Raw genomic sequence first — 19,688 nt, 5'->3', positions numbered from 1 at the left:
GTAGGTTTAACAAATACTACAGTAGCCGAAAAAAAATTACAATGACCAAAAAGACTGGGAAAACTGCTGTATATTACATATTCTACTCTTTTAATTATGTCATCCTAAAATTCTTCAATACATTAATAAAGCATCGTTTAGAATATAGTGTGAAATGTTCTAAAACAAGATATTGCTGATATAGAATCAGTCCAGATAACATCTGCCAGAAAAAAAGAGAATGTTTTGTGTTGAATGGAGATGACCAATGGGGGCCCAATTTCAAGTATTCAGAATACTTAAAGGCACTAATAAAGCCAACACTGCACTGACAACAAACTACAGGAGACGCTCACAAACGGACACAGAGCAAACTACCAAGGTGTTCTGGAAGCCTCTACCACGGCTTGCTTTCAGGAAAAGGCTGGAGGAGATCCTTGTACTCATTAGCTAGGTGGTCTGAATGGGCTCCTCCCTTAGTGATTTTCCTTCTGTTTACGAATATTGAATAGCCAAAAACTGAATGAGGGTTGACAGGAAGTCCGTGTGCTGTACCTGAGCAGCAGTTAGGTCGTAGCCCAGCAGCATGTGTATGGAGAAGGTGGCCACACTGGCGATGACCACTACAATAGGCGCTACACCCACAGTGATGCTCTGGAAGTAACCAGCACGCTCCAAGATCCTCCGCTCCTCCTCACGAACTCCTGTATCGCACAGCATAGTCAGATATTACACTGTGCACAGGAACCCGAACAGCACCGACAGTCAGCTTGGGGACAGACATCACACAGATTCTAGCCTTGACGGCAATGGCCCCCTGTTTATGGTCTTGAAAGTGGCTGTGCCTGGTAATATGGAAATATTACAGGTACATTACATAAAGATGCAGCACGACTGTTCAGAACCTTATAACGAGCTCCTGAAGAGACGACCTGTGTAGTTCTAATTGTTACAAAAAAACGGAGGCAATTCACAGGGGCAGTGATTACTCAGACAGAGTAGTGCTCTGCAAAGCAGAGGAGGACCAGTAGCAAGCACTTACTCTGTACTCCATGAGAGAAGGCCTTCACCCAGGCATACATCTTTATAAACTTGATGTAGTTGAGAATTTCGTTCATCTTCTGAACCCGTTTATCAGTCACAGACACTCCCTTCCTTCTGAAATAAGCTGTAAGCCTACAGACAAACATCTGAAGAGCAGGCAGGACAGGTTACATGAGCCAGGAACGTTTAGCTTTAAAGTCTTACATGTGCCACACTGAAACCTGTTTACATTTTCGAAGACTACAGAATTCCGGATTAAGTGGTTTGCTGCAAAATAAATAGGGATTTTCTGGATCACATTCTTCAGTTAACCAAAGACATTAAATAAGATCTTTACAAATAATTTTTAAATTCAGATTTAAACTTGCATCGAAACAGAGGGAGAACTGGTTTTGGTCTCTTGAAACATGCAGGAAGCGCACTACTGGCATTACAGTCCTAAACACACCAGTATCTTATTTAAAGATCCAAAAATCTATCTGTTCTAACACAATTAATTTAATCAAAGGCAAGACGAATATATCAAACAGCAGAAGAAATGTCATACTTTGGCCTTGTATGCAATCACATTTTTTTTTTCTGAATTAAAATTTCACAAGAAACATCTTGTATGTTTTCATAGGAAGAAGGCAGTAAAAAATATCCAAATATGTGCTTAACGCAGAAAGAATCACTGATTCATTAAATAGCCTGGAAAGTGGATAATAATGTGTTCAACATAACATTAAGTGCTTAACCTGCAGTTTTAAAGTGGTCTCTATGTTAGAGAAAAGACGACAGGCCGTGGCCTCTCACCATAGCAGGGTAGAAGAGAATGAAGACTGCAGAGCCCAGCAGTGAGGTGGGTCCCAGGATGATCATGTTGTACACCATGCCCAGGATGGCAATAAGAGGGCCACCAGCCAGCAGACTGCCAACTGCTGCCGCCTCGAACATCCTCTGCCCGTCGCTCGAGCACATGTTGATCAGCTGTTGGCGATAACCAGGTCAGTCCAGTTAATAACGCTTTAGTATGTCATGCAAACTGTGACTATTTCGGTTGTAAAACTCTTTGAAGGGGGGAGAAACCGTCAGGCCTGGTACCCACACAGGTACCAGAGAGGCTTTTGTTTTCCTCTCCGTTGCTGTTGCTGCTATACAGTCCTGTCAAATGCTCTGCGGCAATCTATTGCTAAGGCAATGTAGCAAACAAAAAAAACCATCCCGGTTGTCATTAGGCATGCACTGCTTTTACTTGGTTATTTCAGCTGGCCAGGTTTTTGCGAACAATGTCGTTTTCTTTAATCGCACAAAATGCAATATACTTTGGATTTTCCTGTGTGAAGAGGTCTTTAATGATTTTGCAGTTTTGCGAGTGAGATTTGTCCCCTTCTGAATAGCTGATAGACCAGCTTCACATCTAGACAACTCCCAAGTCTTCCCATAATCAAAGACTTAAACTGCATTCTGCAGATCTACTTCCTCATTATCTGAGGATCAGAAGGTGCTGTGTTCATGGTTTGGACAGCCTGACCACTTCACAAAAACAAGCTCCAGAAAGGAGAAGTGGGGGTTTCGAGAGTGACTATGACATAGTGAACTGCAGCTGTGCTGACAAGGCCCTGAAATCTCACATGGAGCTGACTGGGTAGAAAAATGTTTTTACCGCATTTCTGAGGACATGCTTCTTTGGGGTATCTGTGAGAAGTCACAGGACAGCGTCACTGCCACCAGCGCGTGCCTCACCTCGCCCATGGACTTGTCCCTGATGTACTTGAGCCGCAGGATCTTGTGGAAGGCCATGGTGAGGATGGCACCTCGCAGCCGGGTGGCGGTGCGATAGTTGAGAGCCCAGGTGAGCGCCAGGGACCAGGAGCGCACGACCTCGGAGGCGAGCAGGCCCAGGACCAGGAGCAAGCCGTAGGGCAGGTCGGGCTGGCTCTGCTGCGTGTACTCCAGCAGGCGCTTCACCACAAAGGCCTGTGGGAAGGGGGGAGACAACACGCAGGGCGTGAGCAGCCATCCCCAGATGCCAATCACTGCAACACCAGCTTGTACGTTTCAAATGAGTAAAGAAATGAATAAACCCTAAAGAATGGAACCCTATTCAACAACAGCAGTACTGAGTACTGGTTATAGTCTACACACTACCCTTTTTTGAGGTAAAAAAAAACGGAAAAAAAAATAAGAAAATACAACCTCTTTGGAAATATACAGTGAAGAGTTACCTTTGGGTAAATTGCTTCTCTATTAAGATCTTTAAAGAGAACAAAGAAACAATGAAAATACTGACATGACTATTTGTAACAAAGTCAAGACAAGGCACATTCCACTACGTGACTGAGTACAGTTTTTCTGTTCTGTTTGTGCGGATATAAAGACATTGTACCTACAGTCAGACTGGGGAAGAGGGAGAGGGCGCAGTTTTTTTATGCCTGAAAATAAACATCAGCAGTTTAATGATACAGAGACAATACGAGCAGAAAGAAAGAGAAAACGACAGCTCAGCAACAGTCAAGAATCTCACGGAAAAGGCTCTCTTTTCAATATGCTTCTCACCTCTAAGTGCAGAGGACCTGAGGAATCTGGGGAAACAGCCTCCCCTTTCACGCCTGCGAAACAGTTCTGTATTTCTAGAATACAATTACCGAGATGCACACAGACAGGCATCGCTACCAGCTCACAAACAGGCATTACCCAAGGAAGGGAAGTGCCATCAAACCATACATACACAGTTCAGGACAACAGCATGCTTTTATTGCTTTCAGATTTTTAAAAATAAAAAGCAAAATAAAGAGTGCATCAAAACCATCTCTACCATTTGCGAAAAAATGTGCATTGAGTACAAACACTTGGTACACGGTTATATAAAAAAAAGGCAGAAAAGACAAAACAAATGCTGAGGACACAGCTTATAGACACAAACGCTGTCCCTCCAAGTGTGACATTAGCAATGCCATGAAGTGAAGACAGGACTCCCGACATTCATTTCTATACTATTCTGGTGTTTCTGGACAGCAACAGCACTATATAAGTTGTTCAAGTCCAGCTTCATTGCTTCCAGGAGAGCGAGCGTGACGAATTTAACCCCAGGGTGCCGATGTCGAATAACTGTTCTTTCCGCCTCCCAGAAGTGCCGAACCTCAAAACTAAACAAAGGAGGAGCCACAGAGAGAACTGGCTTGCAGAAACAGCCAAGGCATGCCACCCAGCACAGGGGTGGCAACATGATGGCACAGCACTGGTACTGTACGGGTCCTGAGCCTGGTAGAGCGGGGTGGCTCCTCATCACTCCCAGCTTGTTCCTCTTCCCTTATGCCTCAGGCTTGTCTTACAACCAAGCAAACTGCTGCATGAGTCCCATGATCCCTCAGTTACTTTGCTAAAGAGAGGAAGCCCTTTCCCAGAAGTCTGTTGGAGGACAGGAGCTGATGCGTTTTTAGTCTTTTGCAGTTGTCCTTTGGCAGTTAAGTGTCCAGTATCCATAAGAAAATGTATCGCACCCCCCCCCCCCTCAAAATTAAAAACCAAGACCACGAGCATCTCTCATAAAGCAACAAACATCTTCATTTTTAAAATGGAAACTGACCAGCAGTGCTTTACAAAGAAATGAAACAGGCTAGAAAAAAGTAGGATTAGTGGATAAAACATCTGTCATGGCTTTTCGGCTATGAATTATTTCTATGCAGAGAAAAACATACATTAAAAAAAAAAGACCCTGTTAGCTGTAGGCATTCCTGGGTAATAAATATGCCCTTACCTCTCAGGCTTTTGGCAGTGGTTTCTGCGCGGTTCGCCCTCTATTTCTCTCCACAGTATAGGGACAGCCTGTGAATTCTAAAGAACAGCTTCTGTCACTTGCTCCACTGTTGGGACAGTAGTGAATCTCTCCTCCTGTGCCTTTCCACCCCCAGCCTGTTCAGCCGGCACGGAGACTGGATCCCATGCAGGCCTCAGACAAACCTGGAACAATGAAGGCCGTCGCCATCGCCAAGGCACTGAGTCAGCCATCAGGCCTTAATTCAGGGGGTAGCTGTTCCTCTCCACACTAGCTCCAGCCATCTACCCGGACTTTGGACTACTGTACACAGCCGACTCTCGCAGAAAGAGCTCACAAACGTATGCTTGTTGCTTGGGAGATGGGCCTCCAGAAACCCGATTCTGAGTTTCAAGTAACCGTGTTGGCCAAGAGACCAAGAAACTTCTGAATGTCGCTACCTAACCTCTGCGATACAGCATCCTTGTGGACTTCTTTGCATCCTGAAACTCAGTTTGTATGATTTTGACATGCAAATACACAACCAAAGGCACTTAAGACTTACGGGGTAACTCGAAATGGTATAGAACACCTGTAAGCTTTTAAAATGATAATAAACATAACTGGGTTGTACATCCTCCACTCTTAATGTCTTATGAAGAGATCAGTCTGGGTCAGATTTTTCTCATTTGCCTGAAAAACTCCAAAATGAAGTGACAAGCCTATAAACAGACACTGGTAGCGTGTTAATCTACACATCAGAGGCTCTAAAGAAGAAACAGGGACTAACATTTAGGACACATGGCTAGTCTCCTTCCCCTTACCTCTAAACTGAGGACAGCTCCTTCTTAAGCTTAATTTTAAAAGTTTCCTTGAACACATTCTGCTCGCCTTACATATGCCAAAAGGCAATAAATGAAGTACCCATAGAATAAAGGACACTGCCTTCTTGAGCACATAAGCTAATACACAGGCCGACGTACCTTCATTTTTCCAGATTTTTTCACAGCCCTACTGCAGATCTAACAGGGCTTCCTGAGGTGAACTCTACAGAGCGGGCTCAGCTCCAATGCCTTTCAAAGTCATTCACACACCCGAGAGGGCTTGGCTGTGGGACTGACGCACCCATGGGTGTTAATTGTGTAGTTTTTCATAGCAGGAGGGACTGGGTCAGGAGGAGGTGGGGCGCATTAGTAGGATTGCTCCTGGCAGAAAGATTAACACAAGAAGCCATGTCTGGAAACCACACTATAGTTAATGCTAACCAGAGAGCAACTCCTATTTTCTACACCCTGACAGCCTGCTGACACAGGGGAGGGAAACACTGGTGTAGGGCTATGATCTTGGACTCCTGATACTTTAAGGCTCTGGCCCTGCACCAAGGTGTTAATAAAGACAATGAAGGAAATAAACTCACTACGTACCCCGCAGTGGAGCAGTGACAGAAGCTCTTCTTGGCAAAGATGGTGTGTTAACCCTGACACCCGCAGAGAGAACTCTAGATCTGAAAAAAGTCTTGCACTTTTGCAGTTTTCACAGTATCAAGAAGAAGAACAACAACAACAAATACCTATTCAATACATATGTACAAAAATAAACGTATTATGTGCAATTAAATAAAAGGGGATAGACTTCCATCAGTGGAAGGGAATTAAAGGAAATAGGGTGCTGAAAACAAATGAAAGAAGCAAAAGGTGTGGCTTTATTTTAAAAAGGTTACTATTTGTCAAAATACAGTGGCTTCTAAGGTTCTACCTGATCCCAGATAAAACAGAAGTTAACGAGAATTACCCTAGCTTCCTGACTAGTCTAAATTACAAGAATTAGTTCAAAATACTTTAAGATGAAATGTTACCTATAGACAACCTTGATCTACCAAGCTCAATTTACTTACCCAGGACCAGAACCCTTGAGATAATTTACAAGGGGTTTCCTGGCAGAATGTAAAGTTACAGGAATAGTGGTTACAAGTCACATTCAAGCAGGCGCTTTTGCTAAGAAGGTCAATATCACTCTGCAATTAAACATGCTGAGAACCGTAAAGTTAAGGCCAGGTCTTAAAACAGTCAGCATGGTTCTGAACACCCAGAGGAATTAAACAAAATGGGTTTATTTCAGACTGAAGCTCTAGTTAACCTGGTCAGCCTCTAATCCAGACTGACCCCACCTCGTTGTCAAACAAGTCTGAGTTCAAGTGATTTCTTCATAAGGACGTAGATCTCCCACTACTCTAACATAAGGAGCACTTCAATATTATCCAGCCCAAGTCCAAAATCACTCAAGGAGAAACGCTATGAATTTAACGATCGCTGTTCTGCTTTAGTTCAGATCTGAAAATAAAATAAAAAAGTCAAGCTGACTACAGCATGGGATCGTCTTCCATTACCCTTACCAAAAATACATGCATCCAATTGTAGTCATGCAACCATTTATCCAGTTCATAGCCTCCCAGTAAGGTCAGATGCTTTGCTTTTGGCATATGGAGTGCAAAAGCCCAGCACGCGCAGCCCAGGTGGCGCAGATGTGCGTTTTGGTAAAGGTAAGTGTAGTCGATGTCAGGCTCACCACTCACCTTTCACCTTTCACCCCTCACCTTGGCGCTCTTGCAAGGGTGAGCCGCCAGGGGGCAGTGTGAGTACAGTTAGGGGAGAGATGGGGATGGTATTACTTACTGGTCCACTGAAGCCCGCGAGCTGCGTGATCATGAGGCACACTATAGACAGGAGCAGCCTGGTGCGGCAGAAACTCCAGGCCACGGCGTGCAGGGAGGCCTCGTCCCCGCGGCTCTTCAGCTCCACCTGCCACAGTGCCGCCAGCCTGCGCACACAAGAGCACTGGGAACTCAGGACAACCACTGAAATTGTTTGGGGGGGGGAGGCTTCTATTTTGTGGGCTGCTGACGGGAAGTATTTTCAGCCTGTGTTTAGGGCTGGGCGATATGGCCAAAAACATTATCCCGATAAACATTTTCATATCAGTCGATATCGATAATTATCACGATAAATGTCAAATCGTTATTTCTTTCAAGTTTAAAGGCAGATTTTTTTTCTCCTGAGTGAAAGTTGAAGAAACCGGACAGTTAATTAAGAAATTAAACAACTCTTTATTTTAAGAACACAACAAACACTTGCCAAACAGCAGAAACATTAAACAAATCTGGTAGCTGTTTGGCAAAATCATTAAACAAATCTGGCAAATCTGCCCAGTCTGCAACACGTACGCACGCTCGCGCAGTATTTTGTGCGCATGCGCATATCGTGCGCAAAGCATAAACATATATATCGAACTTTTGTTAAAATTATATCGAGGAAAATTATATCGTGATAATTATCGTTATCGAATTATCGCCCAGCTCTAACTGTGTTCAGTAAATTACTTTGTTTCAAATGCAATACATACCATCTGACTTTTATATTGTAAGACAGCTTGGCAAACCCACCCTCAAAATGATAATTAGCCAAGATTTGAAAACGGGAGAGAGACCCCAAAGGTCTGCCACTCATGACCAGGGAAGGGGAACCCAGCTAGACCTTTACTAAATTAAAGGTTACACCAAACTGATTTTATGACATTATAAGTTGGTACGGGGCTTCCCGCAGGAAAATCTTCCACACAACAGGCTCTAGTCGGGTAATGGGAAAAGTCAGTGTTGGATCCTTGAGAAAGTCCACGTTCCAAGAGAGTGAAATTGTAACGGGGACACGTCCACCCATTTTCTATCTGCTTCATCCAAATCATGGGCACGGGGGAGCCGAAGCCCATCTCGGCAAGCAAAGAACACAAGGCAGGCTACACCTTGGATGGGACGACAGTCCATGGCAGGGCAGATCGGCACAGACAGGCACACACTCACAACAGGGCCAATTTTTCAAGAAGCTCATCAATCTACCAGCATCTCTTTGGACTCCTGTGGGAGGAGACCAGAACATCCAGAGGAAACCAACACAAATGCAGGGAGGACATACAAACTCCACACAGATAGCACCCCGGGGGCTGGAATTGAACCAGGGCCCCGGCGTTGCAAGGCAGCAGTGCTAACCACAGAGCCCCCATGCCTCTCTGCAACAGAGAGGGTAGTCTGGAACTCGAGCCTGATCTCACCAGATCTCAGAAGCTCAGCAAGGCTGCAAGCCCTCCAGGAAAACCCACATTGCTACCGTAAGTGCAAGTGTAGAAGCAGTAGGTGGTGTGCTTTCCCCTAGATCACAATTTTTAAAAAACAATGCTTCAGTACAGTTAGCAGGGACAGTGCTGTACCATCTTTGTTTAATGTTTTTAAGCCAAAAGACCCTGACTACTTGTTTAATAAAAAGCCAAAGGTACCATCCCTAATAACTGAGGCTAAAATCCTGGTGTTTAACCACCTTCCCCCTTAATTCAGTTAGTACCACAATTTGTCACTTCTCCACTTTTATCAGCTGTGTAGTGGCACAGATACCATAAGTGGATGCAGCACAGCAGTGAAGAAAGTGGATCCCTCACTTAAGGAAAGCATCATATAAACACAATTGTAATAGGTTAATGGCTGACTTAACTGAAGTACAGCAGTTTCCATGAGAAAGTTAGCATTAGAGACTTTTCTGGTATGTTGTTGCTTGTGTGCTTGTAAACAGAGTGTAAAGAATGATCAATGGGTCAAATCCACAGTCCGCCCTGACTACTGACCTCCTGCTGTTGAGCTCCGAACTCTCCCACTTGGACAATGCCCAGATGTCATCCATGAAGAGCTGCCCTTTCTTATGAGCTTTGAAGGCCAGAGGAGTGAGCCAGTTGAAGGTCATAAAAGAAAATAGACCAGCATTGTCTACAGGATGTTGGTGTCTAGAAAACAAAGAGAATATCGTGGTCACTGACATCTATTACAATTTATCAGATCCTGATGACCATGCACTAGAGGAAGTGCTCAAGGCAGGGAGAGGAGCAAGAACATTACTGGGATACGGTGAAGGACCGGGCATGCTCTTAACTGCTGCAGCGCTGGCTTACTTGTTAGTGGAGCGGATGGGCTTGAGGAGGCTGAGGCTGTGGTGGTACTTGCTCCTGTGCCTGTCTTCCTCCAGCTCTTTCAGGTGAGGAAGGGTCATGGTATCCAGAGGCAGACCCTCAGCCCGTGCTGCTGTCTCCAAGGCATCCTGGCACAAAGGGCGCTGCAGAAGACGCACACTCATTCAGGAAAGCATTCATGCACTTAATACACAAAGGAAGTAGTGGGTATAAGGCAATGCACTTTGCTAAACAAATAAACCTAAACATGAAATGTCCCAGGTTCATAGAAGCAGTCAGAATCTCCTTTTACATTCAAACTTTTTTATTAAAAAAAAATGTTGCAAATCCATACCACAGCTGTCTTTTTGGCAATAGGAGCAGAGCTTAGAAAATAAATGCGGGTTATTTCTCCAGGGCTAAAAGTGATATTTTAGGATGAGGTTAGCTTACTCATTGCTGGGATCACGTGCAAGTCCCTTACTAACAGGGAGAACTTGTTCACCACACCAGAACAACCAGATTGGGCCCTTCTGTCGTGCCACCTAAGGAACATTCTTGCCTGCAGCTCAAAAGACACTCGATCAGACATTTCTGATGCCTGGAGTAAAGACGAGTGTTGTGCATTGAAAAGAAGGCAGCTAAATAGCTTCCTCACCAAAAGCACCCATTCTTGTAAAACAGCTCAGTGACATTTCGCTTTATTTAGTTTAAAACCTACATGCTGCATCAAAAAAGCTCATTGAAAAAACTCCTCATTGCTCAAGCACCACATTCCCTTCAATTAAATGCAACATGGTTTGTGAACCCCTGAGGATTTTCACAGAATTGAAAGCTAAAATATTATGACGCCTTCATTTGTGTTCTAACAATAGATGAAGTTAACCAGATGAAACAAATGACAAAAACAAATGTTCTTTCAACATTAATGGACTCTGAAATAATATGATTCTCAATTTCAAAGTGTGACAAAGAATGTGAATCTTTAGATTCAGTAACTGGTGTTTCCTCCTTGAGCAGCAATAACTGCAACTAAATGTTTCCTGGAACCACTGTTCCAAACAGGTTTTAAACAACTTTGGCCCATTACTTCATACAGATCATTTTCAGCTGGGTGACATCTGGGGGCTGCCCTGCTTGGACAGTGTGCTTCAGGTCCTGCCATCAGCAATATATCCCCCCCAACCCACAACTGGCAGCTCACTGAAGCTAGGCAAGTGTGAGCCTGGCCTGTACCTGGATGGAAGACCTCCTGGGAAAGCTAAGGTTGCTGATGGAAGAATAATTATGAAGTATAACGGTATAATAATGCCACAGTATAGTTGCAGTATACTGTAAAAAGGCCCTATCTTTTGGATGTGCCGTTAAACGGAGGTCCTGATTCTCTGTGGTCATTAAAAATCCTAAGATGTTTCTTGAAAAGAGCAGAGGTGTTATCCTAATGTCCTGGCCACATTTCCCATTGGCATTTACCAATCATGGCTTCCTAATAAACCCCATCTCTTCATTACTCTGGTATACTCCCCACTAGCAGCTGATGTGTGATCAGCACAGCGGTGCACTTTGTCTGTCATCACATCATCCAGGTAGGTGCTGCACATTGGTGGTAAGTGTAAGTGTAAGGATGATATTATGTAAGTGGGGGTTTTAGTCCAGCCTTTGCCTAGGCCATTGTAAAACAGAATTCCTCTTCTGCAGCCATCCATTTATAGAGCTGCTTATATGTTGAGGATTATGGTCTTGCTGCAAAACCCCCTTTCTCTTCAGCTTCAGGCCCCAGACAGACAGTCTAATTTTCTACAATCTCCTGCTGCAATGCAGAATTCATGGTTGTGTGAATGTGGGCAAGTTATCCAGATCCTTAGGTGACAAAGCAGCCCCAAATCATCACACTCCCACCACCATGTCTGGGGCAGAGCAGTGGCTCTGTGGCTAAGGCTCTGCGCCTGTGGCTGGAAGGTTACCAGTTCAAATCTCACAGCCGGCAGAGGAATCCTACTCTGTTGGGTCCCTGAGCAAGGCCCTTAACTCCAACTGCTCCAGGGGTGCTATACAATGGCTGACCCTAAGCGTCCCTCTCCCCCTGTCTGTGTGTGTCTGTGTCTCATGGAGAGCAAGCTGGGGTATGGGAAAAGACTAATTTGTAATGTAAGAAATGGTATAGGGGCTAATAAAGTGATGTTATGTTAGACAGCTGGAAAGTGGCTCTTCTGTTGAAAAGCAGCATTTCATTTGACCTTTGACCCATCTGTCCTGAGAAAACCATCTAGTAAGCCTTGTGGATCTTTTACATGCTCTCTGGAAAAGCTTCAGAGGGGCAGTAATGTTCTTTCTCCTTGCGATCTGTCGATGAACATCATTCTTGTTCAGTCATTTTGCCACATGAGCCAAGCCGAGAGGGGCCTGTAGTTCTTTGGATACAACTTTCTTTCCGAGACTGGATTGTAGAGGCCCAAAAAACTGTTCCAAGGTCCTCAGCCATTAAAGATCATGACATTTTTTACAGTGAAGACTAAACTCAATTGGCATCTGATTTTAATATTTTTCAAACTCAGCCTCCAACATCTACCCAATTATTTAAATACCTGATTGTGGTTAGGAGTTTAGTTACTTTTTCACATGTCCTGTACCTTACTCAATTTAATTTTTTACATCATTTTGTTTCAAAAGACATGGAATTGGTTACTCTAAACCCTATTGGATATTAACAAAGATGAGTTTAGATTCAAGAAGGCTATCGTGGTAAAACTATAGCATTTCCACACTTTCTTTGGGTGTTTACAAACTTTTTCTTGGCACTTGTAGACCTCTTTAGATAGATTAGGCAGAATATTTTCAGCTTTTGATCGTTTGAATATTGTTTGCATGCGGCCTGGGAAATAGCTAATTAAGACTAGTTTTTTTTTCCCCATGCCTTATACTACACAAATAGTCTAGTGGACCAGTGAAACACATTGCTCTACATTAAAAACATCCCTTCCAAGAGAAGAATTGTAAGATGAAAGTATATGGGTCAACACCAATTTTTGAACTCTCAAACTCTCAAAAATGAATGAAACTGGAATTCATTCCACCCTGTAAGCTAGGGCTGTAAAAGGTATTCATTATATTATTCGTTATTGGCAATTTGGGCATGTAGCTTACAAATATTTATGGGGCTTTAATCAGCCAAGTGACTGAGGGTACACAAGGAGTTAATCCAAATGTTGCAAAAACTAAATCATTCAGTATATCTCATTTCTTCACAAACAATGCATTATACTATACACATTTACATATAAACATTAGCTGTATTTAAATATACACAATTTGAGCATATATGCATGCATATCTACCATGACAACAGAGGGATACATGTGCCTGAAAGCTTTTGCTGTAATAAATCTTTCAAGTATCTTCCAGACAAAGCAAATGGTTTCTCAGAGAGACCGAGATAAGCCATAGACTTCTTCCTGGACTTGGGACATCCTGGTAGTCAGTTCAGCAGGCAGTGCAGCATGAGACAAATTAGAGACCACTGCTCAATATGGAAATATGGTGCTGGAAAATAAAACACTGCATGTGACTTTTGCCGATTTGATACCACTGCACAGCAAGTTCTGAAGAAAATGGATTCCTAGTTTGATCAGATCCTAACGGTTTGGATGAGAGCCCATGTCCTCTCTGCACATTTCAACCAGCGCTGCTAAAAAGCAGGTTGGATCATCAGTGCCCTCTGCACATGCTGCAGTGCGAAACGGTTCTTTCAGAGCGAAATCAGCTTCTCAAGGATAAATTTCCAATCCTTCCTCAAGATCTAAAGCAAAAGGCATAGGTTTGCTTTCTTCCTGTGTGGGCTCATCAGAGCCGTATGTCTGCCAGAACAATGCCTCAGTCAAGAAATGCAAACCTTGAGAATTACCCTTGAAGAGGCTGATTTTGGTGGCGAGGTTAAAAAAAACCCCTCTGAACTAGATAGCACTTAAAGGAACAATTTCTAGAATGCCATAGCAACAAGCTGTAACAGAACAAAGGAAGTGCTGAAAGGAGGGTCTAGCAGAGCCAGCCTTGAGTGGGGAGGGGGCCCGATAAAGCCCATGTGCAAACAAAATAAAAACAGGGAGGACAAGTCCATGTTGAAGTCTCGCCTCTAACAAAGGGATGGTGCAATGCTGTAAAGCACCTTTGAAAATCCCGATTCAAGCAGGACTTTCATCCTGCTTCGCAGCAGCACAGCGAACAGTGGCACTGCACAGCACGTGCAGGGCTGGCAGCCCACAGTCACGTTTTGCTAATGCTCTCACGTTGCACATACAGGGTTCGGTCTTGCCGTCTGAAATGCCAGACAGCCAATTGGGCCATCAGCGAGACGCTCCATCTCGTCTACCTGCAGCGCCACTGGCTGCGCTGACAGGCTGAGAGCCAATGGGAAGGCAGCTGTTATGTAAATAATTCAACCCAGGCGGGGCAGGCAGCAATTGGTGGGCCGGCTGCTGGTCTGGTAGCCAATGGGCACACAGCAGTGTGGAGAGGACCTCCAGGGAAGAGGCAGCAGAGCAGCGCAGTCCCAGCCCTGTCCTGCTGACTCAATGCAACAACACAGACCGGGGGGGAAAAGCCTCCCAGCACTCCCACTCCAGACGCAACTCTGAACAGGCATTAGCTGAGGGCCTGCTGGAACCGTTTAAGTGGAGGTTTCTGTGCCGCAGCACGAGACTGGTTAATACTAAAACTCAGTTTAGACGTTGCTTCAGTCCCCTTCTTCCACGACTTTCCTCATCCTGCCTTCAGCACATTCAGCGCTCTCTACTTCTGCAGCAGGCTGTGAAGTCGAGGAAAAGCACGTCCTGTGTTGTCCCCGGACACAAGCAGCCGGAAATACCGCAGTAAGCCGGCACTGCGCTTAAATACTCAACGCACTGCAATACAGCCCCCCCCGGTACAAACACCTAGACAATATTTTTCCCTCCCAACATCATACCTCCAGCTAAGAGAGAAGGCTTAAAGGCCTGGCTTTGTGAGACTTTCTAGGTCTTCTTAAATTCTGGCAAGGATTAAAGACTGTTAGAGGACTGAACCAGGCATTCCCCCTCCTATGAGGAAACTCATTTAGAGCTCACATGGTTGGTTTGTTTAATTCCGAGTTTGGGTGCCCGACAATCAAAAACGTTCAGTACACTGGTCAAATCACACCTGCCCGCCCTCCTCATCTCACTTTCCTCCCATAGCCCAGTGACCACTCATCCCACATCCCCATCCCGACAGATTCCCAGACAGGGGGAGGGCCACAAAGAGCAGAAGGACTCAAGGGAAAACCCCAGCAACACCCAGCACCCCAAGCACCTACGCTCAATAAGAAACAGACCCGATTCTAAGAGAAGAACTAAGCACGAAGGCCCGCACGGACCTGTCGGTTTCCAGCGAGTCAGCACCAGAACCTCAACCAGCCAGATCTGCTGCTCAGGCTGAACAGCAGCTACGGGCACACTCACCTGCACCTTGGGTAAGTGGTACTTGCTGCTGTCCTTGGGCTGCTGTGCGTCCCTGCAGGAAACTCCCCTGTACCCAGGGCTCGGGAGCACATAGTCCTTTCCCAGCTCAAGGTCCTTCATGGTCTCTTGCAAACAGCTGCACGGAAAAACAGAAACCACAGCACATAATCATTAAGCACTTTTCCTTCTCTATAAAAGATGCCTTTCAACTTCCCACGGGACACTCTCGGCAGTTCTCAGGGTCAAGGCCTGATAAAGATAAATTAGTCAGAATCCCGTGACCCATCACGGAAAAAAAACAAACAAGTTAACTGTAAGAGGGATACCAGAAGGTAAAGCCTTTAACTAGAGACTACTGGTGTTCGCCCCGGCAAAATTGAATTAGCTCGTCTCTACAAATAGCTGACCGAAAGAGGATGGATGCTTTCGAGTCATGGTGCTGGAGAAGACTGTTACGGATACCATGGACAGCAAGGGTCACCAATAAAGAGGTTCTGGAGCGCATCAAGCCAGAAATTTCGCTTGAGGGAAAGATCACCAGACTCCGGCTCACTTATTTTGGTCACGTGATGCGATCAGATCCATTGGAGAAAGCAATGATGCTTGGAAGGGTCAGTGGAACGAGAACACGAGGCCGCCAAAGAACGCGGTGGCTCGACGCCATCAAAACGGACACTGGCTTAGGCATAGAACAGCTGAAAGAGAAAGTCCAAGACTGGAAAGCGTGGCGAGAGATGGCCAATAGAATCGCCGAGAGTCGGATCCGAATGACCGGATAACACCATCACAAATAAGAATCTCAGACGACCGCCTTTTACAATGGTCCCAATGCTGCAGTCTTGAGCGTTTCTTCCCCAAATAAGTCCAGGCAGACAGTTTTTGCGAAATGGCGAGAGGCAGCCGTGAGACACCGCTGTCCCGGGACGGTGTCCTCTTCCGCACCCCGGCTGTCTCAATCCTAACAGAGACTCCCCACGGTCTCTTCCAACATCCTTCACTGGACGGGAAGCGTGCCGTTTTAAGCCAGTTAGGTACTGGAGACGAGAGACCCGGATGAGCCATTAGTTAGCCGGTACAAGTTACCCAACTTCCCTTGATCCTTTGAGCTCACCGCTATCGAGAACGGGGCTAGCCCCACACTGACAACTGGGGTGTACAGAGCTCCCCAGCATCACCGAGACCTGCTTCCTTCCACGACGGCTATACGGAGAACAGGTCCGTTCCCACAGGGAAGAAACGAGCAGAAGATGCCGCCCCACAACGAGTAATGAAAAATAACCCCAGCCCCCACACCCTCTCTTCCGAGAACCGGAGATATTCAGTCCCCCGGCTTTCATCTGAAACCAACAGGTCCGCGGTATGAAACCTGCACATCGACGTCTTCGTGCGGATTCCAGTTCTCAGTTATTTCATTGTCATCCGTGGTAACGGCTACTTTTAATATTTAATTTCGGTTCTAGTAGTGAACCTTGATGCATAACGTTAAAAGCCTATAAAACGATATAAGTGGGCAAACTAACGGCGTTAAGTTAAAATTAAGCGTCAGTTTCATAATGATCATATTGATACGATGAAAATCAGGTCGTCATACTCCTGCTCATTAAAAATCAAGATATCCACCATGACGAAGCCAAAACAGGAAACATAAGCACACATACGTAAGTGTAGTTTAAAAAAAAGTAGTTATATAACGGTGTACAGTGAACTACATGTAATGTTAGCAATTGCTTTGTTAAAAAGTACAATAAAGCTTACGATAAATTCATATCAATAAAGAAGATGACTGAAGCATCCGGGGGCTTTATATTTCCGATGTACCGCAAATCGCTTCCCAGTCGGATTTTTATCCAAAACAGTTTTTCTTTATATATATATAAAATATATATTTTTAATTTTGACCTTTAATAACCTTCGTTCAATGAGCCAGAAGACTTTCAATGCAAACATAAATTCCAGATTATCAATTTTTATCCCCACCCGCCGCAGCCTAGCAACAGATACCTGCTCTTCTGCCTTCCAACGCAGATCCCAGATCATCTACCACAGCCAAAACAAACGCCTTATAAAGGAGCTGCCGAGAGCTATTGAGCCGATAAGACTCTCCGGGAAATGTAGTTCACTAAAAACCCCGCTCACTACGAATCTGTGGAGCAAGACCTAAAAGAAAAACTACAACTCCCGCAAAACCCTTCGATGAAGACAAGGGTGTGGTTAAGTGTAAACGTCATCAGCGTTACGGGCACGCGAGGTCCGAGTCGTGCTCGCTCCTTCAGCTAGAAAAGTCTTCAGAATAAAGACCGCGTGCACGCGAATGCGGGGTCGAGCGGTATTTTTTTTTACCTTTTGCGTGAATGAATACAGCATTTTATTTATATAAAATAAATGTACATTTCTAAAGGTATTCGTCTGAAAAACATATAATCATATTACAACAATTACGCAGAATTATATTTTCCTGTGCAATTTTCTGTGTTGTCGGTTACGTACTTTTCGACATTTATATTTTTTAAATACACTTAATAACGTAAATAAATCATTAGCCTTGTAGTATATGAGGTTGTGTTAATTTGCTTCACATCTTGATTAACAGTCCCGAAGATGTCAGCGCTTGGTAAATAAATGTCGTTAGTCCACCTTTGACGAGGCAATCTAATTTCGCGATTACTCTCCACATAAAAACACAGCATTAAGAGCTCGTTTAATTGTCCTAAAACAGAGAAGCCTCTGATGACAATCAGTTAACATTGTTAAAGGTGTTTTATTTCGGTGTTTGTGTAAATGTTTCATAGGGGCTATTTTTGTGCTTGTAATGAGGTAGCAAAATGCATAGTACAATTAATTCTGAAGACGAATCTATCTAAAGCGTCATTCGCTATTGTGTTATTTTAGATAACTTTTTATTAGCAATTAGAACAAAATTGCATGTCCGTTACAATTGTTTCTTTGCAATGATCCCAGTTACACTTCTCGTCACACGTCATGTATGATCAAATTTACCATCTTCTGAACAGTCTTTACAGCGGAATCACTGAAACAGGCGATTGAATTCGCTTCCTTCGGGCACAGAGACAGCACAGGTTTAACGACACGCTGGCAGGACGGCTTGAACGCTGTTATTTGCGGTGAAAATGACCTATGAATTGAACCAGAGTGAAGAGGCCTGCGGCCTGCCTTCCGCCGAGGTGCCGTAAAGGTAGTCGCAGCGCTGTTGCTGCAGCTGCGCTTCAGATCGCAGATGGGCGGCCTGCGCGCGCCGGCCCGGCTGCGCATTGTCGTGCACGGAGCTGGGAGCCGGGGGCCGCAGTCTCGCCGCCGCAGAGACTCGGTACTTTTCCACTCACTGCGGCGCCTCCTGCTCTTCCACAGGCGGAACAGAGCGGTGGAGGACTAGGCCGCCGAGCTGCTGCACGCCTATAAATCTATACTTGCAAAATATGTTTCTAACAGAACCAACGACACAGCTTTATTTATGTTTAATATCAGTTAACGATGCTATATATATATATTAAATAGTATTGTATAGTGCTTTAGAAAGGAAACAAAGTTCGTCTGTAGTTCAATTGAGTTGAACCGAACTGCAGATGAATATTTTTCATGTTAGCACTTGCTAACATGATGCTCCACAACTTGCCAACTTTCATGTTAGCAGTTACTAGGTGTGCCACAGTATGAAGACCTACAACAGCAAGAATGCCTATCTTGTGTGTTCTTATGATTGGAAAAATATTTAAAACCCTTAAGTGTGTATTTGAGTGAGTATGTAATTACAGAATAGGAACAGCTGTTGTGCAGAAATATTACTGCAAAAAAAAATGGTTAAGGCCAATGTTAGACTATATATAACTGGATGTGGAATATAGTAGATAAGACTTTATTGATCCCGAAGGGAAATTGAGGTGTTACAGCAGCCCAGCCCAAGACAAGCAAAAACAGACACCAGAGTAGACTAAAAATTAAAATACGTACAGTAATACAAAATAAATCTAAAATAGGTGTGCAAAATATGCTCCTAGTCACTGTAAAAAAAAATGTGCAAAATGTGCATAGGTATATACAGACTGAGTGTCCAAAAAGTACATTAGTGCAACATGCTGTCCATAGATGAGCCGATGAAGGGATAGCAGTCCTAGCCTAGGGCAGTGTTAAACACCCCGACAGCCACCCTGCCAGTAACGCCTATATGTAACTTTGCTAATTAATTTTAAGCCCCCAGTTATAATCCTCAATTTCACAAGGATTGCAACATAATGTGTGCAATGTGTGAAACTATGCAATAATGTAATTCTCCCCCAATATAACTGGGTTATCTGCACACAGTAGCTGAAGAGAGCTCCCTAGTGGACAACGACTTCACTGCAGTTCTGAAACTACGAGCCAAGGCCTGCAAACGAGTTAAACATAAAATACACGGGAAGTCCATTCTTCACCAGTCTGAAGGCTGGAATCCATTAGGTCCTTAAAACCAGAAATAGCTT

At 44.4% G+C, this 19,688-nt stretch overlaps 1 protein-coding gene across 3 annotated transcripts in view; it reads right to left on the bottom strand.

Moving 5' to 3' along the window:
* The window catches only part of abcc5 (ATP binding cassette subfamily C member 5), a 30,331-nt gene extending 13,024 nt beyond the window's left edge, over positions 1–17,307 (bottom strand). The window contains exons 1-9 of one of the 3 annotated variants that reach the window (XM_088612754.1): positions 17,215–17,307; positions 15,214–15,349; positions 9,746–9,906; positions 9,425–9,580; positions 7,432–7,576; positions 2,749–2,982; positions 1,819–1,992; positions 1,022–1,169; positions 535–683 (exon numbers count right to left, since the gene is read on the bottom strand). In XM_088612754.1, coding sequence (XP_088468880.1) covers positions 535–683; positions 1,022–1,169; positions 1,819–1,992; positions 2,749–2,982; positions 7,432–7,576; positions 9,425–9,580; positions 9,746–9,906; positions 15,214–15,333 — 1,287 coding nt within the window. In that variant the 5' untranslated portion in view covers positions 15,334–15,349; positions 17,215–17,307. Of the gene's footprint in view, positions 1–534; positions 684–1,021; positions 1,170–1,818; positions 1,993–2,748; positions 2,983–7,431; positions 7,577–8,860; positions 8,933–9,424; positions 9,581–9,745; positions 9,907–15,213; positions 15,350–17,122; positions 17,176–17,214 lie in introns of those variants that run through there. The other 2 variants (XM_088612748.1, XM_088612763.1) reach the window with 2 other exon arrangements.
* Between the last annotated feature and the right edge of the window lie 2,381 nt (positions 17,308–19,688).

This window comes from Lepisosteus platostomus, chromosome 2 (genome assembly GCF_059453375.1).
Source record: "Lepisosteus platostomus isolate fLepPlt1 chromosome 2, fLepPlt1.hap1, whole genome shotgun sequence".
NCBI lineage: Eukaryota > Metazoa > Chordata > Actinopteri > Semionotiformes > Lepisosteidae > Lepisosteus > Lepisosteus platostomus.
This window is presented reverse-complemented; position numbering and strand designations above follow the sequence as displayed.